The sequence below is a fragment of the Camelus bactrianus genome, chromosome 30 (genome assembly GCF_048773025.1).
Source record: "Camelus bactrianus isolate YW-2024 breed Bactrian camel chromosome 30, ASM4877302v1, whole genome shotgun sequence".
Taxonomy (NCBI): Eukaryota; Metazoa; Chordata; class Mammalia; order Artiodactyla; family Camelidae; genus Camelus; species Camelus bactrianus.
The window spans coordinates 6,264,859-6,289,984 of record NC_133568.1 but is presented as its reverse complement, the minus strand read 5'-3'; the positions used below and the strand labels follow the sequence as shown (position 1 = coordinate 6,289,984).

At 36.0% G+C, this 25,126-nt stretch overlaps 2 protein-coding genes across 2 annotated transcripts in view; one reads left to right on the top strand and one right to left on the bottom strand.

Annotated features, from left to right (window-relative positions):
• Positions 1-17,203, bottom strand: part of LOC105073983 (adhesion G protein-coupled receptor B1) — a 45,554-nt gene extending 28,351 nt beyond the window's left edge. The window contains 1 exon segment of the mRNA XM_074355417.1: positions 16,794-17,203. The gene's annotated coding sequence lies outside the window, so the exon portion shown is untranslated.
• The window catches only part of LOC141575598 (uncharacterized), a 108,092-nt gene that overhangs the window by 483 nt on the left and 82,483 nt on the right, over positions 1-25,126 (top strand). The window contains exons 2-3 of the mRNA XM_074355172.1: positions 16,992-17,560; positions 21,688-21,798. Of these exons, the coding sequence (XP_074211273.1) occupies positions 16,992-17,560; positions 21,688-21,798 (680 nt within the window). The remainder of the gene's footprint in view (positions 1-16,991; positions 17,561-21,687; positions 21,799-25,126) is intronic.

Here is a 25,126-nt window from a genome sequence, read left to right as displayed (position 1 = left end):
GTGGAAAGATAGTGCACTAACCAAGCGGCCACAGGCATCCTACCGTGGCCCTCCTCCCTGGCCACTAATCAGTAAATACAAGGAAGGCAATGTCTACAACATAGTATTACCTGGGCCAGGGCATGTCTAAACATCAGGGACTACAGCCATCTTGGGAATTCTTCCCTTATCTAACCTTCTCACAATACTAACTGAAATCTTTACTTAACCCCGAAAGCAAGCAGGCCCTACAACAGCAACACTGTCTGCCTACAGTAAACCACCACAGCTCTTGGGTGTTATAGCAAAGACAATTCTTAGGAAAAACTACTTTGATCGCGCCGGGAAATCTAACTGCTGTCTTCATGGGAGTTTCTCTACTCAAACTGACAGCTACTTGCTTACAGCTGTTAGAAAATTTGCTGGGCTTACCAGGACCACCATTAAGAAGAATTTAGGAAATAAATGAGAGAAATTGCCATCCAATATTCCTCTTCTGGGGGATCCTAAACAAATGTACACATACCCACCGTACAGGAGACAGAACAATAATAAAAAGCACAGAGGCAAAGCTGACCTGGGAGGAAACGTACTGGTGAAGACACAGGGCCATCCTCCCAGGGGCCACCCTGAGGCTGTTACAGCTCTACAGTTGCCTGCTCAAAAACGCTTCCCCCGGTACAGAAATAAAGAAGCAAGTCGACCCACACTGGGAAAATAGCAATACTCTGATAAACAGGTGCAGATATGGGCCAAATGTACAATCAAGTTGATACCTTTTTTGGAGTAAGTTGGCCAACTTTGAGGATCCCATATGTGAATGCCCCATAGTTCAGGATCTAACTTGGTGTGTAGCTAAATTAATTAATAAAAACAGAATGCAAATACTAAAGACTTATTTTTCTGAATATAATAATTTTCTTTGGCCATAATTTTCCACTGGTGGGAGAGAGATGCTTTAGCCTAGAACAGGTTTCTCAACCTTGGCACTATGATATTTTGGGCCAAATAATTCTTTGTTTATTATCCAGGGGCTGCTCTGTGCCTTATAGGATGTTAACAGTTTCTCAGGTCTCTCCCTACTAGAAGCAACTAGTGCCCCTCTCTTAGTTGTGACAATCAAAAACATCTCTGGAGTTGACACATTTCTCCAAATTTGCTATGAAAGAAATCCCACTCCTCCACCGGCATGAGAAACATGCTGTATCTTTTTATTCTGGTTTTCCTGTCATTAGCGCTTTTCTTTCTAATTACTGGAATCTTGTCCATATATCAGATTTTTTTTTTGAGTAGTAAATACTGTGCCTTTCATTAACTGCCAATCTTTCTGTTTCCATACTAAACTTTTAATATTAAAACTATATTTGAATATATATAAATAAAGAAACTTTGTTGCCTGTGTTACACTGATACCTTCTTTAAAACAATGAGATAAAAGAAACTGAAGCATTTAGAACATATGTCTCGTAGACTATCATCGTTTCTTACTTAAGGAACAAGGTTATGAATGATTGTCTAGAATATGCAATTTTTCAGAGGAAAATAATGAATATGGCATTTGGTGCCTAGTTCTTATTTTAGACTGTATTTCTTTATACTAAAAATCAAAAGAACATTAAACACTTGTTATATTTCCAACTGGGCTCTCCTACTATGTATAGCAATGTATCAAAAATGTACTATCTTAATGACTTCATTTCCTATCTGCAGAAGACAGATTAAAGTGCTTTTTGCTTTGATCATGGTGACACAAACGTTAAATATATGTACATAAATTACTAACTTGATTAAATTAATAGTAACACTACATGATTTGTAATTTATATAGAACACAAATACAAGAAAAAAAGAAACCAAATAGATCCTTTTCTTTTTAAATCCCAATATAGTATTCTCAAATATAATTTCTCCAAAAATAATGAAGACAGCTGTACATGCACATGTGATACACTACTGAACATAAATGCAATTTTCTAGAATGTGCTATATATAGTCATGACGTGGGCATGGCGCAGCTTCTATGCTCTGTTTCTATCAGTCAGCATGGATGCTGGAATGCTCACTGCCAGGCCCTCAGGTTACAAGGCTCCTGACTGATGGAGGGACCGCTGAGCCACATGCCCATGGCTTTCCTTCTATTCCACTGTTCCATGGAGCAGTGAGCAAGCTGGAGTAACTGCACTCTGGCCTAACTGGTGACAACCCTAGATTTTCAGATTTTGGACATAAAGAGAATGAATGAAGAGAATACTAGAAATCTTACCAGTATTTTCTTTCCACTAGACCAAAGCTTTCTTCAGTAAAACAAATAAATAACCAACCAAACTCATAAATAACAGGAAAATAAGCTTAACACACACTTGATAAAATATTTCCTATTTATGAATGAGAACTTTAAACTCAGTCCTTAGAAGTCATGGAGAAAGAACAGTCTTTCTCAGATTCCAGCTCTGGTCACCAAATAAAATGTACATCTATGTGCCTACAGCACATATATATGTACACGTGATCTTTTTAGTATTCTTAGCAGTATCTTTGCTGTGAGTGCTCTTAAATACAACTCTAAATTCATTGAAGAGTTTGTATTACTTACATTCACCTATTTAATAGTGTTCTCAAGGTAGTAAGCAACAAATTTTTGTAAAGAAAACTATGGACTCTCACTGCTAGGGAAACTGCTGATACAAGTGCTGAAAAGGTGAGCTTGAACATTCCAAGCGTCTAACATGTAGTCATGCTGGCTTGGTAAAAGGAAAATCTCTTTAAAGAAATTTTATGAACCTAAAACTGCAGAATAAATAATACAAAGATTTTTATTCTTGAACTCTTATGTTACATCAAATAACAAGCATATTTTGAATTATGAGACTACAGTATTATATACAAGGGTTCTGTTGTCCACATGAGCCACTTGCTTTTTTTTTTTTTATAACAACCTTTTGTGGAATTATAGTTCCATAATTTTCAACAGTTTGTTAAGTATTCAATATGATTTAGCATTCATAACCATTTCAATGTGACCATTGTCTAAAAGGGGGAGAAGAGATGAGATTTAGAAATAAAATTTAAAATCTATTAAATACTTTGTATCATGTAAGTGTTTCCAGAAAAGCAAGAGAGGAGTATAGACATTTTTAAAATGGCATATCTGAATATGAAATTCCTACAATGTATTCTTTGTTTGTGGGTTGTATCCTGTACAAATAGGAGTCACCTCAGATGCAGGCATATCTCTGTCAGACTCACTTTTCTCCCTGTAAAATGAGAAGGTTAACTTCATGATACCTAAGATCTATTCTAGCTCTGACATTCTGGTCTAGAATCCAGAGACACCATCCAAAAAGCACATAGGCTTTCTCATGCTACTGAAAATATGACCTGTATGTGTATGTATGTGAAAATGCCTGTTATGTCAACAACAACAACAACAACAAAAGAACCTGAGGTTCTTTAATAGTTAATTTTTATAAATGTGAAGAACAGTTTCACATTTGCTTGGGCATTTTCATTTGGAAAAATGGTATGATATTATCATCTCCTGCATTTAGTCAGATTTGATTCATTCATATCTAAAAGTATCACTTTCACTATGGTGCAAATCTGAACAGTTTGGAATAGTAGAAGAGTAGGAAGATGTTTTACTAGCAGCTGAAAGGCTTCAATTCAGGATGTTCTGCTCTGTGAGGTCAGTTTTGCTTTAAAGAAAATCCAAGACTAGTACCAACTGAAAGCAATTTTTTCAACATTTTATATATAACATGTTTTATTTGAACACTGTTCTATCAGATTGGCATTTTATTAAGTTACATAAGTGGAGAATGCATAGAAACTTTTATCATGATTATAGGACAAATAAGATTCAATAAACAGATATTTAAGAAATATATATCAAACTCTATGGAATAGATAAATCTGTTATGTAAAATAAAACGGCTTTCTCTTTATTGAAGCATTTCCTTTTATAGCAGGCATACTGACTAATTCATTTCTATTTCCTTTTGGATCCTCAAAGCGCTTTATGCTCATCCCAAAATTGTTAAGTGCATGTTGGCAGACATCCAACAGCTCATCGTGGCTTCCCTGAAATGGCCCTAGAAGCCAACATCTAGACTATGAGGAAATCAATTTTACTTTTGAAGGAAGGGTGATATGATAACCACAGAACATCACTTTGGATATCTTGATAGGATAGCAGTCATTTTCGATCAAAACAAATGTGACTATTTTCAATATACTCACCCAACCTGGGCAATTTCTATTTAGTTTCTCCTTCACCTTCTGCTATCAAGGACATTTACAAATGGTATCAGAAGATGACCAAATCATTTTTAAAGAAATATTATAGTGTCATTTATTTTTTAATTTATCAGTGGAAGAAAGGAACCCTTGCTAAAAATTCGTGAATTAATTGGTTTGCCTTCTTCCTGGTACCATGGAATTCCTTCTCCACCAATTCCTAGATACTGAAACTTTCCATAGAACTCTGGTCTCCTCTGGCAACTTTCACCATTGAAAATATATGATGCTAATGAGCCAAAAGAGTTGATGTACTACCAAGGAGGGATATCAATGTATTACTATTGGTTTTGATAATGCCTTGCTCTCAATTTCTGAAGGAACAGAAAACAATAAGCTATAGCTCTACAAGGGCAGCCTTTGGGTATGTGCTCAAATATGAGCCAACAGTGGGGAGGGTATAGCTCAAACTGGTAGAGCGCATGCTTTGCATGCACGAGGTCATGGGTTCATTCCCCAGTAACTCCTCTAAAAAAAGCAGTAAATAAAAAAACTTAATTACCCCCCCAAAATATAAATCAATCAATCAATCAATCAATCTTTAAAAAAAGATAATATGTCAAATATGAGCCAACAAAATTGACATTCTTATGAAAACAAAACAAAGCAACAAAGGGTAGAAGAAAAAGGCAATCACGTCCCAAAATGGAATATAAAGAGTTTTTTTTTTAAGACTCAAAATTTAGTATTGTAAAGAGGTTGTTAACTATTAGATCCACTTCATAAAAAAAAAACCTGTTTCAATATTGTCTTTTCAATTCTATCCAGATGAATATAAACAAATGAAAACTCCTATTTGTTAAAAGTGTCCATCACATCAATACGTGTGAAAATTGGGTGTTGGCAAAGAGCCTGCAACAGAATTTCAAGAATCGAGTAATTTGCTTTCTTATATTTCAGGGAAAGTTGGTTTAAGCAAAATATTACTTCGACAAGTAACTATGAGCTTCAAAGTAGAGGAGCATATTAATGCACTGATCTGATTTCATTGAAGGAATACGACACTTCTGGACAGCTCAAGAGACTGGATGTAACATATGGAAAGAAAGGCGATCACTGGAGCCACCCTGTGCTGTTCTGTGATGCTCAAGTCATAGCAGACATTAATAACTCACTGGCTATTTTCACATGCTTCTCATAACCTTTGCATCACAATTTCAGGGCAGAGAGAATATAAGACAAAGAACTTCAGGGAGAGAAAGTTAAAGCAAGTCTGTCAAAGATTGGCAGGCCCAAACTTGATCTGCCTTCTGTTTTTCTCACTGTTCCCTGAAAAGCTTGTTTCAATTTCACCTGGCCAAGTTTTCAAACACAGCAACTAATTTGGGAAACATTTGAACACAATTAAGCCATCATCAGCCCATCTTGTGGGCATTCAGGCTTCCTGGTTAATGATACTAATTTGGAAAGCCAAATTTAGATCACTGCACTCACACTGGCCTATATAAAATCAGAATTTAAATTCTGCCTTTTAAAGTTGTAAAGATAAGGCATCTCAGAAAGAGTGCTGAGTTAGCAAGCCACTAAACGTAACATTTGTTTTTGTATATGACATTGTGATGCTCTGGGAATAACTAATGAGTGGCTCACCCACAGACTCTTAAGTTACATATTAATAATCAATAGCAGGATTAAAAGGGAGGAAGCCCAACATACTATATGACATTTTGGGATAAAGACAGTTTAACTGAGTAACTATTACTATGAACGTCACTGATGTTAGTTCTATGCAAAAGTTTACATACACCAACTACAAAAAGTTTTTTCAAAAATATAAAGAAAAGGAAACTTAAACAAGTCATTATGATGGTTAATATTTCCTACTCATGCTTATTTGGAGATCTAAAGTTAGAGCTAAAACTCAAGTTAATGTTGTTAAGCCATTCTTAGACATGTATATCATCTTCATGCTTTTAAATGAAATTCTATTCAGAATCTAGAAGGCAATTAACCGTAACTTCATCAAGCCTAGGCATTTAGAGAAAGGCATCATTTTTCTATCTGAGGGCTGCATAACACTACGCAAAAAGAGAACAGTCAACAAACTTCTAGAGTTAGTCATTTTTAATCTATTTATGTTTCCTACAGCAGAGTGGTCTATATTCAAGCACTTTCCATTAAAAAAGGAAATAACTAGTCTGAAAAAGAATCAAGTCTACCCTCTTTGATAATCCCTTGTTTAATTGTACCACTTTTTTTTATAAATACAAGGATTTCTTCTACACTTAATTTAACACAAAACCCATTATCTAAGCTATGAGCCAGCATATTTTAAAAATGTATTGTATATATACACAGGTATGCATATGTACATATCCTTATGCATTTATATTTTATTATTTAGTAAATCAAAAATGATTATGAAAAAGATACAAAATATAGGTTTCCCTTCAAATTGTATTTCTCTGCATGTTTCAGTCCCAATTTAGGTGGGTCATCTTCTCCATAGATGTTCTAAGGACCCAGGTTTCTTCTGACATTTTACTTTGCCATCCTATTGTCCCATCTACAAGTTTGAAGCTAACTCACTCTATCAACCCCAAGAAAGAAATGAAGAAACAGAGAGGAAGTGGTGTTGCTTTAAGAAACTGGCATGAGACGGACTTTATGACTACTGCTTATTTTGCATTAGTGAGAACTCAGTCATGTGGAAACAGACAAGAAAGCTGAGAAGGGTACCCTTCACCTGGACTTCCACGGACCCTACAAAACAAATGTGGAAGGAGAGTGGTGTGAGAACAGATACTGGGGAGTTAGTAAGCTCTGTCATATTGATTCATTTCTATTTTGAAAATTTAATAATTTAAAAATATTCAGCATCTAAGAAAACCCATTAGTATTTTGAAACTGAGAGTTCCCTAGTCACTGTTGCTCTTTTAAAAATTCCATGTTTACTCATGGAATAAACATGAATTTGGTGAAGAATTTCCCTCTCCCAAGGCCACCAGCTTTGTCAGTCAGAGTGGTTGTGAGTTACAGCTCACTGTGTGTGCTCTGCAGTTTATGATGCAATGGCACACTTATTTTTGAAAGGAAATGGTCAATGGCACACTCCTTTCTGAACATTATGTGGCAACGAAAGAACTCAAGATGATTTATAACTAGTAGATTCATAAAATGTAACTTTATGACAGAATGAAGATTAGAATTCAGGGTATACTTGATAGAATCACAGAAAGTAACATACCATAGTTTCATAATATGAAACTGTACATCTTTATTTAATTCACACAAGATGAAAATCTCCCAAGGAATGTAATTAAATCTTTCAAATGTAGTAATTTCTGACTTGTTCTGGATTTAAAACTCTTATATATCTACTGTCATTTATTAAAGAAATAAAAACACTAAGTGGAATCAGTGTAGGCTATGTAGATGTGACCTCAACTTATGAGGTTTAAAAATTCTGATTTGATTTCTGAAATCTTTAGGTTTTAGATATATATTTTCTGTCCAATTTAATTTCATGAATTTTAATATTTGGCAAACAATTTTTAAAGTCTAAGCTTACTACTGAGGAAATAAAATTCACTTTTTAGAAAAGTCCCAATTCTTGAAAGTCAAATTTATCACTAACTGAATGGCAGGATCAAAAGAAGGCTCCTAACTGACCCAAGGTAAAGGAAAGTTTTTGGCCTTGGCTAGATTCTGTATTTCACTAGGACCTGAATATAAATGGGTAAAAAATATATTTGTCTACAAAGTAGATGGCATGATGGTTTCAGAAATGGACAGCACTGTGGGCAAATACTCAAGAATCAAAATGATATTCATTTCCTCAATAAATACTCATATGCTCATTGCATTCAGTCTTTGTCAGTCATTGTCCTATGACAGATATAAGGAATTCAACAGAGGGAATAAAATGGTCTATGCCCTAATGAAACTTAAATTCTAAAGGGAAAGATAGGCAATAAACGTATAATTACAATTTTTATGAGTGTCATAAAAGGAGATACAGAGAGATCATTTACCGAGGCACCTAATGAGCTCTGATGAGATTAGCAAAGGAAGTGACATCTTAGTTAATACATAAAGGATGATATCAACTTAGTTAATACATAAAGGAAGATGTAGTGGTGAAGAAGAGGAGCTTCTCTTCTAGAAGAAGCAATTTCCTGTTATAACGTCTGGATGTGAAAAAAGCAAGCATGTGTAGAACCAACTGATGAAGCATTCACAGATGTAGACGCAGAGGGGGATGGGAGATGAACTTCAAGAGGTAGGCAGAGACAATACCTTAACAATACTTGTTATCTGTATGAAGCATTTGGAACATATTGTAAATGGCAACAGGAATAAGGAAGGATAGCCAATGCTCTATCTCTAGTCTCAGGAATAAAGGGCAGTGGTTCTCTGGTCTACAGCAACAGCAGTGGTGGTAAAAGTGTGACAGATTGAAGAAGGGGTTAGATCAATAATATTTGGTGATAGAGCCGAAAGAGGAGTGAGAAAGAGAGAAAAGTGAAGGATGATTCTGAAACTATTGCCTTCAGAAACTGGATACATTGCTTTATCACTGAGTGACAGAAAACACTGAAGGAGGGGCTCGTTCGAGAGTGTAGAGAGGGGTAATGAGTCTATTAGTCTAAGCTGTCTTTCAGACATCTAAGTAGGGAGATCTAGTGGGGAACTGGCTACATAATCTGCAGATCAGTTTCTAGGTTGGAGATGGAAATTCAACAGTTCTCAGCCTGTTTCTGGTAGAGGAATCCTTGAGAGTGGATGAGATTATTTACAGAGGATATTAAAAGACAACAAATACATGTTAAGACAGGTTAAATCAAGACACAGGATTGAAATGAATTATATTCTTTCACTTTACTAATTGATCTAAATGAAGTGGTTCACAAAACTATCAAATACCTAGGAACAAAAAGAGCAACATTCTTTTCCAAAAAAACACAATAATTTTTAATAATAGGTGCTGATTTGAAGAACAGAAATGGTCAATTTAAAACAGTCTAAAGAATTATAGAATATAAAAATTAAATAATTTTAAATTACTAAGTAATATAAGCAACTAACTCCAACAGAAATGACCTAAATAAGACATTGACTATAACAGCCTAGGACTAGGACAGTGACATTATGTGTCCCAGTAACAGACGGTCAATGAATGAAACTTTGTGTCTCTTAGAGTCTCTTATCAGATTACAAATAAAAGGCTCTTTCTCTAAATTTCTCTAAATTTCTCTAAATATTTCTCTAAATATTTCTCTAAATATTCTTCAATATAAGAAACATTTCCTTCAATTTTCTAGTTGTGCTCAAGAAAAGGTAAAGTGAAAAGTTAAGATAAAGTTTCAGGTTCTACCATAATGTTTTATTGGGAACAATGGCTCTTATAACAAGAAAAAATAACAATGCACATGTGCACATTTTTGTAGGAATTTATAACTTTCTCTCTTGAGGACTCATCCTTATTACTCTCATTAATACTTAGAGATACTTTAGTTAGTAAGTTCATGATCCTAAGAAAAGTTGCCGACTTTCTCTTTAAAGTAATTTGAGCTAACTTTGTGAGGTGGAAAAGCCCACTAGAGTTACAAGACCTATATTAATATCCTGATTTTACCATTTACTTAAATTTTCTGAACCTCAGGATTCTCACCCAGAAAACAGATTAAAAACACTTTGATCACCTTACAAACCAATTTGTGAAGAACAAAATGAGACAAGGTAAGTGATGGATTTTATTACAAGGTCTTAGGCAGCTTAAGTGCCATTTGGAATTTGGTCATATAAAAAAAGAACCTTATTATCACATAAATCAAGGAGAAAGCAAAAAGAAAGACATCTGTATCATAACATTTTTTCCAGAGCACATAAGAGCAAAGGAAAAAGATCACGTCTATGAATCCACTGATGATACTTCATGCAGAAAGCCACAATGACATCAAAGAATACTATTCACCGCCATCTATGACACCTCCATGAAGGAGGAACACATGAAGACAGGAGTAACAATGTGAACATAATGGAGCTGCATAATCCAAAACTAAAGATTAAAAAGCTGCATGAATGTCCTTGAAAAGCTGAAATTCTTTGAAAACCTGGGAAGTTTATAGGGAAATAAGAGCTTTGGAAATCTCACATCCTATATAAAAATGGAAGAACAAAGTGAGTTTCCTTAAGTAAAAGTTGTACATTGAATTAGCCTTTTCTTTTCATTAAATTTATAAATGTAGTAAATAAAACTGACTTGCTTTCCTAGGAAGATGACTTAACATAATCTGTACTTTTAAAGTGACTTTCCCCCAATTTGACTTATGCTCACACTGGTCTTTATTTTACATTTATATCTTAGGCTTTCTCACACTGGCAGGCACAGAAGTGGAAAGTTTAAGTGACCAGCTTTCCTGAAACTTCTGGTATAGTTTCACATCAGTATCTATTCTACATTACAGACAAGTAGCCTTACAAGAGCTATGAGCAATGTGTGACAAGTGTCTGCAGTACATGCAAACACAGGTGAAATTAACTCTCATTTCTCCCAAGTCAGTAAACAGTAGATGTGAACAATGTGAATTACTTCTTGTCCTATTTTCCCAATTGATCAGTTGAAGGATCCCTTTATAAAATGTGGGGAAGAGGAAAAGCACTGGCAACGTGACACCCTTTATGTTCAGTTTGAAAGTTTGTTCAATTTTTATATTCACACTACTCTACTCTACTCTCTGATGGTCTCTTTGAAAATGGGATTCCTTTGATAGTCAGGCATCTTATTCCTCCAGGCTAAGATCTCTATTTTTGCTGCTTCCTTGGAAAATCAGAATGTCTGTCTTCCACAATATTAAGTAGAGGTTTTTTAAAAGTGCTTATGACTTGACAAAAAAATGCATTAGCTGTGAACAGTGACCAGAATTTGTGCTTGTGGAGACTGCAAGGGGGAGCAAGGTCTCTTACTAACATATTTATTTTTATTATGACACCCATTAGTTTTGGGCTACAGCCAAGTCTCTTCTCATGGTTTAAAAAGGAGTTACCTTGACAAGATTTGACTTAAATCACATCCTGATCTATATTATGAACACAAAAGAACCCTTTCTGCCTTAAAGTGACAATAAGAGTCTGATTTATAATCCTAAAGCAAAGAAATTCAGAGTTAAATAAATCAAATGACTTAGCACTTGTCCCTAGATTTTTTGGCAAGGGTGTGAAATCTATGAAAAAAAATGAATAAATGCTGTAGCAAGTATTTCATCCGTAAACTCAAAGTATTATATGGGTGTATTAAGCATGCATTTTCACTTTGCTGAATTTCAAAACAATAATTAGAAATAAGACATCTGTTTCCTCAGAACTGCAATGTAATTTGTGGTGTTTCTGGACCCATAATAATTGTGAGGTTTTTTTTTTTTTCTTTTCTTGCTCTCTTTTTTTAATAGGAGCATGATACAGGTTTACAACTAGTTCACATATTTCATAATCTTAAACACCCCCAGGAAAATTTATTTCTGGGGTTAAACTACCTAGTATTTGTCTAAAACCTCCAAGCCTAACAACTCTATAGGATATAAAAGAAAATAGCTCCACAGAGAATACAGCACAGCCTCAAGGAAAAGAGACAAACACTTACTTAAAAAATTCAATCAGTATCAAGCACTATTCTGAATGATGGCAAAGTTAACAAAATCCATACCCTCATGGAGCTTAACTTTAAGGATGACTCCAACACAAATATGACAATTATCTAATAGTTATCTCTTGGGATGGAGGGTAGGCTAGAAAATGGAAGGGACAGGTGGGGTCAGGATATTGCAGGAAAACTTTCAAAAGAAAGTAACATTAAATTGTTTTACATGTGACTAGAGGGGAGAAATATGCTCTGAGCAGAAGGCAAGCCATGAAAGAAAAGCATGTGCTTGAAGAAGCGTGCGGTTGAGGGATCCTGAAAAGAGCAGCTGAAGGGAGATGAAGAAGAGCCGTCAGAGTCCTGAGTCGTGCATTCGGGATCTCTGGGTAAGAGTCTCCCACACACGACTTTGAAAATAAATTCAAGATTTAGGATGAGATTTCTCCATAAAGAAAACCAACCAAATAAGAAATGCTGAGCACAGACAGCTAGGACAGCTCCATTCCCCTTCAGAGAGGATGTTCCACTGGCTGAAGGAGAAATAGAACTCCATTCACTTTCCTTTTTGATTTGAAATGCTTCCCAATCTCTATCATAGCTACATGGATAATAGCTCTCTGAAGAGTGACCCCGTTAGAAATAATTACAAATAATCCTGCAAACTAAATTAAACACTTTTGATATTTACATGCAACTAAACTTTACCTATTAACAAAATCAGTAAATATTTTTGGAAAATGTTTTAACACTAAGATGTATTAGAAACTAAGAAGAAGTGTTAAGAGGATGCCTTCTTGGGCAGTGCTCTACTCGAAATCCAGTTCAGTTTAAAAGTGCTTAGTTTCATGAGCAATATACTTTTTAAATTATTAGTGCTGCTTCTATGCCTTACTAAAACTAACACAGTATATAAGTTAGTACTTGAATTAACCTTTCAACATTACTTTGCTTTTTGATTAATTGAAACCTAATATAATACATTTATTCTAAATTATCAAGATATATCAAAAGTTGCATATACTTATTTACACACCCAAGTTGAAATATTAGGCCATTACTTTGCCACTGTATAGTTACTCTTGCAAGGAAATACGTTAAAGTTGGTGAAACAAAGAGAAAAGAAACCAAATTAGCAGTCCTTTATACTACTGCTACCAATGAAAGTGTACATCTGAATTAACACAAAACAAAGGAACTAATTACTATCGGACCCAAATTCACATTGCGGGGATTGGAACTAATGTTTGCTTTACTTCTTTTTAAACAACATACAGGAAGCACTTGCCATGTTTACACTAATTCAGTATTTTGTACTTAAGTAAACAATTCTAAAATGAAAGAACAGTTGAGGCAAAAAATGTTCTTTAGACCACAAAACTCCACTCCATATTTTTCAAAAACTGTGCTTTACAGATTGAGAAGCTAACACTCTCTCACAACTTGCTAGTATCACAGTTCAGACTGGATCCAGCTCTTACTTGTAACCAAGGAATCTGTCCACCAGGTCACACTGAGTCATTATACTGTGGGACTGCAGAACACTTGTGATGATGCCTATAAATTGTAGCCTTAACCAAGGACAGCCCAAAATGGTACACCAGCTCTCTGCCATCAAACTTTTAATGCAGCCCAGTCAAGGATTCCACCTTACTTCACACAGATCACTTAGGTATTATGGAGAACTGAATAAACAAATATATAATTAAATAATTCCCTCAAAATGTAATCTTAACTGTAACTTAATGACTAAGTTAGGCTATATTTCAGAAATAAATTCTCTAGTATTATACAAGAAGATGAAGGAGATTCTTTTGGATTCCAGACTGCTTTTGTCTTTTAGTTTAACACTATTAAAACTGAGTCTATAAGCCATAAGCTTAACTGATTAATAGCCAACTATGTTCAAATAGTTAAACCAAAATGGTTACTTGACTTCATGTACCCCTCAGCTGACTGACTGAGGGCACATGCTTAAGGCTGTTAAAAAAAAAAATCATTTACTGCTTTATGGGAAGAAAATAAATACTCTCAAATATTTTTAATAATTGGAACCTAATAAAAATAATACACTAGGCTTAAAAGTAGAAGGTCACTTTGAATCCAAGTCTAACACTTCCTACCTATATGTTTTTTGCTAGTCCATTTAATCATTTGTAACATGAGATCAGCATTACCTTCTTTCTATTCCACAGGAAGTTTAAGGAATTAACATAATAATATATTCTAAGTTGTCTTGTAAATCAAGACATGTTATATTTGCATTGCAGACTATGAGAGTTGCTTTAAAAATATAAAAAGAATTTTAACCAGTCCATCAAAAATGACTGTGTACAGACTTTGTTCAATGTTTCCCCATGCCTCTCTGCTTTCCTAACCTTCCAAGCCCTGCTTGTTTAACAGACTCCTTGTTGTCTGGCTACCAGTTGGACCCAGCCAAGAAGATCACCAGCAGAAGCTTAGAGAGAGGAAGGAAGTTGTGGAGCCCATCCCCACAGCTCTTTCACCACCCGACTACGTGCTTCAGTTGAAGATGATCACAGAGCTTGTCAAGGTGCTCTCTCTCCTGATTCCTGTAACTTCATCTTTCCCTTACTTTTCTAGTTTAAGGGTAGTAACTGTGTCCCACATTACTATGTCATCCCCTTAAATTTTGCTATAACTTGCTACCCCCTTTGTAGTTACTTTTATTAAACTCTCTTCAAATCCCCAACTTGCCAATGCAATCTATTCCCTACTGGGAACCCGACTAATAGAAAACTTTAGCATTTGATAATAATCCAGAACTGCAGGGTACGACATCCTGGTGGTCGTGTTTGTTTGCTTTTTTCCCCCTTAGTAATACCTACTGATTTGCTCAATTCTATCTCTGCTTTCTTACACAAGCCACTTTAAAATTAGTAATACATGTTTTCAAGTAAGGGCTCTCTCTTAGGCTCTGCTGTGGACCAAAAATGTTAAATGTCATATACCTTAATATCAATCCCCATGACTCACAAATTTTAAGATGATGAATGATTGTGTTCAGTCAAGCAATCCACAATACCTCTTGACAAACCGTCACCACCAAATTTTTACCAGTCTTTGATGCAGATTTTGTAAGTGATCAAGAAACCAACATACAGGAAAATGGAACAATTATCATAAAAGCCTTGCTTCTAGCATGTAGAATACAGTGAAGCCAAATGGCAGCTAGGAGCAATATCCTGGGGAAACTAAGCTGCCTGAAGTTTCTGTTTCTCCATTGAATTAGGAGTTTGACTGCACAGGTCAGTATTTTGAAAAAATAAATAGCAACATGAATTCTAGTGCTGATTCCATGGCCACCTGCACTTCTATGAAAAATACTGTAATACATTTTTTTAGTTAGGCTTGATTTTTATTTTATATTTATTTACTCATTTCATACAGAAAACAGATGATTATATCAAGTAATGACTCTGAGAAAGTAATGTTATCAGCGCCTAAACTACTCCCCGATCTTAGAAAATTGTGCAGCATTTCCATACCAGTAGAATACAGAGAGTCAAAATACTTAGAAACAGAATATAGGTTCTGGAGTGTTCTGTATATACACGTTGGCATCTGTGTGGCTAGTTCCACGTCACAGTTCAGTGTTTGAAGTTATTCTCTACTTAAAATTATTCTCAATCTCAAATGAAAATCCAACATATGCCTTTCTTAGGAAAGAACCAGAATTGAGTCCTGATCTCTATTTACCAAAAATTTACACCTTTGCTGGGGGGAAGTAATCTTGTATTTTAATACGGCTCTGAAAACAAGGAGTTAAAATAAATTCTCAAAGCATGTAACTGAATTCTGAGGAATAGTTTCTAAACTAAGCCAATCTAAATCATTAAAAATAATAGGTTTCATCTGTTGTTCTATTAAAATGATAGTATGGTGTTACAGAGAGAAGAAATCTAAAATCAAGCATAGAAGGTAAGTATAGAAGGGAACAGAAGAGTTACACCTATAGAAAATCTTTTCATCTGAATTACATTAGGGATTCTTAAAGTTTTTCAAAAGAGTAAGTTATACTTACTACTTTTAAGTTAATGGTTTATAATTATGGCTTTTATAATATAATGACTCACCAACTTTCTTTCCATGTAAATATATCACCTCAGAATTCATAAAGTGACAAGTACTGAAATAGGCACTAGGCAAATTTTAAACTCCTTAAATTACATACATAAATTAGAAAAATGTCTCAAGGTTGGATTACTGGGCCACAAATATAACTGACGAAATAAATGATGGAGGAAAGTGTTGCTATTTTGATATAAATATTTCATTCCATGGTATTTTTCAGATGAGAGCCAAGAAAATGCATTATAATTTCAAAATTATAGCTAATTTCATTTTTCTTTGTATATATGTACATTTTTACCACTTTATATTAAACTTTAAAATAAGAAAATATCCTAAAGTTTAAGTGTTTTAAACCACAGGAATTTAACTAATTTGTATCTGTGAACAGTGATAAACATTTGGTAGGAAAAAATACATATAATTCTTTTAGTTCAATGTGCAAGGGGCATAACTTTAGTAACAAAAATAATTTTAATGGTGTGTAATTTTTAATGTAATTCTTATGATATGTTTACATAAGTATAAATTGGTTCATCTTATTTACATTTCTTGGCCATGATACTGCTTTTAATATGTTTACGAGATCATTAAAAAGAATGTCAAACCACGTGGTTTCTGCATGATTGGTATTAAAGCTTTTCCTGCTGGTATTTAATGAGAGCTTTGGATCAAATATGTCAGAAGTACCTTCTAGTTAAACAGCAAAAAATTAGAGTTTGTAGCAAAATGAACTTTGTTAAGATTTAAGATTTTGCTTTCCAAAGTGTTATCTGAGAACGTATATAACTAAGTGACGGTAGTTCTAGTAAAGTAGAAAGGAACCCAGAGCAGAAAAGCAGCTTCTTACCTCCGCAGGCTCAGCGCGTCCTCCCCGACGGGCCGTCTGAGTTTCTTCTCCTTTGAAACGTCGGCGCCTTCCCCTCCGCGCTCCTCCTGCGTGCTGTTTCCTCACGGAAAGAAAGTACATTTTCTCCCCAGTCCTTCACATTTCATTAAAGCCATACTGGGGTCACAGGTCTCTGCTGAGACATTTTTAAAAGGTAAGCGGTCCCTGTCCGCTCCGGCCCTCCGCACTGCGGCGGCGGGTTCTCCTCAATTCCGCCCGGAGTCGCTCCCTCGGCAGGTGAGAGGGAACTTGCCAGAAGCTGTGGCGGCGCGACTGCGCAGGCGCGATGGTGGGGGGAGGGAGTCTGCGCGCATGCGCTGAGGCCGCCGCCGCCATTTCCCCCGCCGCGGCCGCCGCCGCCGCCGCTTTCTCCGCCGCTCCCCCCCGCTGCCGCTGCTTCCCCCGCTGCTTCCCCCCCCCAGTGCTTCCCCCACCGCTGCTTCCCCCCCCCCGCGGCCGCCGCCGCCGCTGCTTCCCCCCCCCGCGGCCGCCGCCGCCGCTGCTTCCCCCGCCGCGGCCGCCGCCGCCGCCGCTTCCCCCGCCGCTCCCCCCGCCGCTCCCCCCGCCGCTCCCCCCGCTGCCGCTGCTTCCCCCGCCGCGGCCGCCGCTGCTTCCTCCCCCCGCGGCCGCGGCCGCCGCCGCCGCTGCTTCCCCCGCCGCGGCTGCCACCCGGAGCTTTCGGCGCCAAATTCAGCGGGAAAACGGAGCTCGAATGCAGCACAGACAAGGTAAGCCGTTGGTTTACATACATTACCTGATTTAATTACTCAACTGAGGAAGAAAGAATTTTCTTGTGGGTCTATGTATTCTCAAATTCTTAGGGCAATTTAAAAAAAATGACAGACTACTTCTCTAGAGTCTTTCTCTAGTTCGAATAGTAGAGTTAGATGGCCTTCTATTTATTTATTCATTAATTTAACAAGTGTAATTTAGTGAGGACCTATTTCAAAGTGTGCATTTTAGAAGATACTTATGATATGGGAAATGGAAGTGCTTCCTTATTTCTGGTCTGGCTCACAAATAGATGTGGTAACATTAACCAAAAAGGGGAATATAAGAAGGAGATTAAGATTATAAAGGAATATATTATTAGTTTTTCTTTGATTTAATATCAGATTTATAACAACTTGCTCAATATCTGAGGAAGTATAATGAATTAAACTTATTCAGTTGGTTTAAAAGGCCTAATTATGTATTTTTCTTGACTTTGTTTCATAAATTTTTAATTATCCAAGGAATTATGTATTTTCCTCCTCTTACTTGTAAATTACTGTGGTTTTGAATGAATCTGAAACCTCAAAATTAAAACCCACATACTACAGGTTAATATTTTGCCTGACCCTTGTCCAAATAAATTGAAGAATCTATCAAGAAAGATATTTTTCCCAAAGGTACTTTTGATTTGCTCGCTCATCTTACTTTATTTTAATTGGCATTATCAGATTTTAGACCTCAGAAAAAGTTTTATTTATTCTATTCAGACTTGAAATTTCTTTCAAATTTAACAAGATAATACTTGGTGAAATCATTTAAATGTTCTATGTAATGTCTATAATATACAGTAGATTCACGTTAAACTAAATTTATTTTTTTACTTCATTGAGCTGTTAAAATCATTAACGAAGACAATTTAGATGATATAAACAAATTTTATTTCACATTTCATGAAGTGGACTGTCTTATTGCAGAGAACTGCAAAATGGGCAGAAGGCAAGAAACTTTTATAGGATAAAGAATAAAGAGCAAGGAAGAGGAAAATAGAAAATATTTGATTGGCTGAGGCCACACAGTCAACTTAGGGTGAGAATACCCAGAGGTCTAACCATATAAGGAAGTACTAACCAAATAAGGAAGACAAAGGATAACTTGGACTTAAAAAAACCCACCAAATTTCTTTTTATAAAATGACACAATAGAGGTAATTGTAAAATACAGAATAAAAAAAAAAAGTCTACAAATGTTTCACAAATATATCTAGAGTATACAGATACATTCAGCAATAATATCCAGACCTCAAAGTCATTGTGTTGAGTCGAGAATAGGAAACAGAATAAGGCATCATTTAGCTAACTTAAAGTATGTATTATTACAAAAGATGTTTAAGAGAAAATTGTAAGGATTTCAGACACCTTAGTAAAAGTGAGTGGGATGAGAATGGAGATCAAGAAAGGAAAGAAAGTCAAATGAAACAAGGGACTGGATTTCCACAAACAGAAAAACAATGAGCTGTGAACCCCAAATGTGCTTAGCCCTGCCCTGCAAATTGAAGGAGGCCAAATGAAACAGTCAATCAAGACAATAAGACACCTTGGTGGGAGTTAATTAGAAAATAAATACGTTAAATATTTTTTTCAGAATTTTACTATGACTTCAGCACTTTCTTTTTGCTTGAATTCTTTTTGCTGCCTGTTCCTCTTCCACAGTTTTAATGCACCCTGAAGGCTAAGAGGGTTAATTCCATAAGTAGAAATAATTTAGAGACAAAGAATCATTGAAATATAAAAAGGAAAAATCCTGCATCACTCTGAGCATTTTTTATGGCAGTGTAAATTCTCTTCATTCAAAAAGCATCTTTTAATATTTTAATTAGGATAGTGTGTTCTATGAAAGGAACATCTGATTTTAGGAATACAAATGAGAGTGCTATGAAACAAAGATACAGAATTTAAAAGGTAATATGCCGTTCAGCAAGCAGCAATAAAGAGAAAGGATGTGCGGAAGGATCAAGGAAATAATGTGATTTTTGAAGTGAAAATTGTATTAGCATTTTTCAAATTTAGCAGTTTGACAAGGCTAATGACAGTTGTAATACACTTTTAGTTTAAAATGCAATAATTATCTTTGGCTAATAAACAAGAAATCAATCCAACAAGATGTGCTTATTAGCATTAACTAGAACTTACTGACCCTGTATAGGTTCCTGATAGCACCTCCTGCTCGCCTAGTAGGTGCGCAGGTTTCCATTCAGTTGCTGTCTGGGCTCCCTTCTCCCCTTTCCCTTTGTTTTGCTCATTGCTACAAAACAAAGAAGACATTAATTGCAGATTCAGCTATAAAATATAGCTGAATTTTAGTTTTCCCATTTTAAACACGAGGGAATTGAGCCTCTGAAAGGTTAACCAGTTGGCCAAGTGACAAAGCTGGGACTAAAATCCAGGTCTGCAGTGAAAGCTCCCATTCTCAAGAATTGGACTGCACGGCCGTGGGACTGTAACATAGGACTTCCTCATTCCTAAAGGAGAATTTTGGACACATCTTCTTTAATACTAAATTTCTAACAGGAAAGGAAACCTGCCTAGAAGAAAAACTTCAAAAGAGCCATGATCTTCTCCCTCAATTAGGATGGGATGCATTGCTAGGAAGGTATTGTGTGATCTATTTTCTCAAGTTTAAAAAAAGGAAAAATAAGGTCAATGCTTGTCCATAGCCCAGGCTACTTGCCAAGGCTGAGAATTTGGAATTAAACAAGCTACTTGCGCCTAGACTCCACAGTCAGGCACTCCTTCCTACTGAGAACCTGTGGATGTCGTAGACGTGATTGGGGATCGAGTTTGGCTAGCCCTGTCTCTTCCATATGCATGAAAACCAACCATAAACTCAACCAGTATTGTCAGGTATCCCCTTAAGCTATCAGGAATTATGTGTTAAGATACTCTAGTGCACATTTAAGCTACATTGAGTCATGATGCTGCCACCTGGACGTATAAGACTCAAAAAGAACTCCCGATTCTAATGTTGTATCGAAAGCCCTTGGAAAAGACAACAATATGAACTGAAAAAACTCTTAATTACGATCTCATCTTTGCAACTGATTTTCAGGTTAGTTGTCCTAATCAATTTGAGGACAAGTTAGATTCATTCTGAAATAAGAGTAATAATATCTGCATTAAAGACATTGTAGAGTTGATGTGAGGATTTAAACCAAAATGATATAAAGTATAAGAATGTTCTTTGATTTAGTGACTAGCTATTTAACCGCTCTGTTTCTAAGTTTTTTTATCTAGGAACTAGGAGTAATAAAAATGCTAACCTACAGGGTTAAGTGAGATTGAAATGAGTCAAAAAATACATACATACATATATATAATGCTTCATAAATATTAGCATTCATTATATTAATATCTTACTGAAAAGGCTCATGGTTTCTCAGGATAATATAAAAAACAAAAAAACAAACCCAAAATCATGAGGAGCCATTCTTGGTTATTCTCTTTCCTTCCTAGCTGATAACTTGAGGCGCTTCCTTCAAGGCAAACCTTCAGTCTCACCACTCCTGTGTCTAAAGCCCCCGTGATTATCACCAGCTGCCCCTGCCTGCTCTCTCTGACCAAACTAGAGTTTACTCTCCCTACTGCTGTCAGAATGACCACTCGCTACTAAAAATTACTCAGTAGCTTATTTCTTCCCCAGGAGTAAATCCCAATTCTGTATTATGTCCTAACAATAGAAATTATACAAGTGTCTACCCGAGCATATTTTGAGTATTTTTCCAGCTTTTTTTGACATCTAATTGACATATAACATTACATATATTAAGGTATGCAATATAGTGATTTTATATATGTATGTATTTCAAAATGATTACCATAATAAGATTAGTTAAAAATCTGTCACCTCACATAGTTACAATTTGTGTGTATGGGTGTGGTGAGAACTTTTAAAATCTATTCTCTTAGCAGCCTTCAAATATACAATACAGGATTGTTAGTTATATTCACCTTGCTGTAGATTACCTCTCCAGAACTTACTTATCTTATAACTGGAACTTTGCACCTATTGCCTACCTTCATCCATTGTGCCACCCTCCACCTCCAACCCCTGGAAAGTACCAATCGATGTTCTGTTTCTTACATAGCCTGTGGTTCCTGTATTCCACAAATCAACTGAGAGGGAAGGGGGAGAGGCTTCTTTGCATACAACTTCAACATATATCAGAAGACAATGTGAATCCAGATCAAATGGTCAGATAGGCCAAAACAAACCTATGTCAGTCCAGTTATTCAAAATTTGGATTAGGCTTTTTAAAAAAAATAAACCCAATCTTTGCCTCTGTGAATTAATATGCACTAATCAGACTCAGGATGAGCAGTAAGTCAAGACTGGCCAAAAGCCCTGGAGTGTGTTAGTTCTGTATCACTTAGGAATGCTTATTCTTTCAAAGGACAAAGAGCCAATCATGGTAATTGAACATGTTTTTTCTTCATAGTGAGAAGCTCAGAGTTGGGGGTTACTGGTGCCAGCTGAGCGGTGCCACACAGCCAGGCACCGTGTTTGCAAAGTGCTTGCGTTCCCCTCAGGGTACTAAGGCCATTGCAGCTACAGCACTTGTATTCCTTTCCCAGCAGGGTGGGAAAGGAAAGAAAAGGCAGATCCCATCACCAGGAAGCAAAAGCTCTCCCAGGAGACACTTACATCTGTGTCTCTTGGACCAGAACTGTACAACAGGGGCACCCCTGTGTAAAACGTGGCTAGAGAACAAAGGTGTTGGAATGGAGGTGGGCGAGAGCCAGCTAGTTCACAAGATCTGACTGGTAAACTTTCAGGAATTTTACGAACCAGTTGTTAAAGAGAGCCATTATTTAAAATGTTCTCCATGGTGGCTGCATCAATTTATAATCTCACCAACAGTGTAGAAGGGTGTGTGGGTTGGTCTGTGGCCTTCCTACCCTGTCCCATTGATCTATGTGTCTGTTTTGTGTCAATACCATATTTTTTTGACTACTGCCACACTGCAGTATAGTCTGAAGTCAGGAAGCTTGATTCCTCCAGCTCTGTTCTTTGTCAAGAGTGCTTTGGCTATTGTAGGTCTTTTGTGTTTCCATTAAAATATTAAAATTATTTGTCCAGTTCTGTGAAAAATGCCATTGGTAATTTGATAGGAGTTGCATTGAATCTGTATATTGCCGTAGGTGGTGTGGCCATTTTAACAATATTGATTCTTCCAATTCATGAATGTGGTAAATCTTTCCATCTGTTTGTGTTGGCTTCAGTTTCTGTATCAGTGTCTTATCACAGTTTTCAGAGTACAGATATTTTGCCTCCTTAGGCAGGTTTATTCCTAGGTGTTTTATCCTTTTTATGCAATAGTAAATGGGATTGTTTCCTTCATTTCTTTTTTGATATTTCATTGTTAGTGTATAGAAATGCAACAGATTTCTGTGCATTAATTTTGTATCCTGCAACTTTACTGAATTCAGTGATTTACTCTGTTAGCTTTCTGGTAGTGTCTTCAGGATTTTCTATGTATAGTATTATGTCATTTGCAAACAATGACTGCTTTACTTCTTTTCCCACTTGGATTCCTTTTATTTCTTTTCTTTTCTGATTGCTTTGGCTAGTACTTCCAAAACTATGTTGAATGAAAGAGGTGAGAGTGGGCATCCTTGTCTTATTCCTGATCTTAGAGGTAATGCTTTTTACATTTGCCATTGAGTATGATGTTAGCTGTAGGTTTGTCATATATGGCCTTTATTATGTTGAGGTACATTCCCTCTGTGCCCATTTTCTGGGATTTTTTTTTATCATAAATGGATATTGAATTTTATGAAAAGCTTTTTCTGTATCTATTGAGATGATCATATGGTTTTTATTCTTCAATTTGTTAATGTAATGTTTCACATTGATTGATTTCCAGATATTGAGAAATCCTTGCATCCCTGGGGTAAATCCCACTTGATCATGGTATGTGATCCTTTTAAGGTACCATTAGAGCTAGTATATTTGTTGAGGATTTTTTCATCTATATGCATCAGTGATAGTGGCCTTTAATTTTACTTTTTTGTCATGTTTTCTGGTTTGGGTTATATCTTTGTCTGGTTCTGGGTGATGGTGGTCCCATAGAATGACTTTGGAGGTGTTCCTACCTCTGCTGTGTTTTGAAATAGTTTCAGAAGGATAGGTGTTTACTCTTCTCTAAATGGTTGGTAGAATTTGCCCGTGAAGCCACTTGGTCCTGGACTTTTGTTTGTTGGGAGTTTTTTAATGACATTTTAAATGTCAGTACTGGTGTTGGTCTCTTCTAATTTTCTATTCCTTCCTGGTCCAGTCTCGGGAGATTGTGCCTTGTTAAGAAGTTGTCCATCTCTTCTAGGTTGTCCATTTTATTGGTGTATGATTTCTACTCTTATCTTTAAGATTTCTTTCCTCCTAACTTTTGGTTTTGTTCATTCTACTTTCTCCGGTTGTTTGTTTGAGACTTTCTCTTATTTCCTGACATAAGCTTGTATTGCTGTAAATTTTACTGTTAGAACTGCCTTTGCTGCATCCTACATGTTTTGGATTGTCATGTTTTCATTTTGATTTATCTTTAGGTATTTTTTGATTTATTCTTTGAACTATTTTGTGATCCATTGGTTGCTTAGTAGCATATTGTTTAGCCTCCAGGTGTTTGTTTTTTTCAGTTTTTTTCTCATAGTTGATTTCTGATCTCAGTGTCGTGGTCATACAAGATGCTTGATATGATTTCAAATTTCTTAAATTTACCAAGGCTTGCTTTGTGGCCTACCATGTAATTTATCCTGGAGAATATTCCATGTGCAACAGTTGAAAAGAATGTGTGTTCTATTGCTTTCAGATGGAGTGCCCTATAAATACCAATTAAGTTCATCTGGTCTAATGTGTCATTTAAGGCCAGTGTTTTCTTACTGATTTTCTGTCTGGATGATCTCTCCATTGATGTCAGTGGGTATTAAAGTCCCCACTATTATTGTGTTACTGTTAATTTCCTCCTTTACGTCTGTTAACATTTCCCTTGTAAACTGAGATGCTCCTGTGTTGGATGCATATATGTTTACAATTTCTTTATCTTCTTGGATTGATCTCAAGTGAAAAAATGCTTGACAGTGTTACATGCTTATATTTTGTTTTATTTGCTAGGGTACTTCAGATAATTGAGGTGACAATAATATTCATAGATTAAAAACTTCAAGAATTGGTGTGATCTTAGATTAGAAATCTCATGGTATGTCTCAGTTCATTAACTTGAAAATAATTTTGTAACAAACATCTTGTGCATCTATGAGATACAAAAGTGCGGTAATGCTGTTGAGCAAGTAACCAGCTGACATTAATATAGGTATTATAGCTCAAGTGGTAGAATGTGTGTTTATTAGCATGCATGAGGTCCTGGGTTCAATCCCCAGTACCTCTTCTAAAGTAAATACATACATACACCTAATTACCCTCCCTCCAAAAACAAAACAAACAAAAATAAAGGCAATTACTTAAAAAAAAAAAAGGTACCCTAAGCTACTTTAAAATAAAAGAAATGTAGTTCCATTTCCTTTTTCTTACTT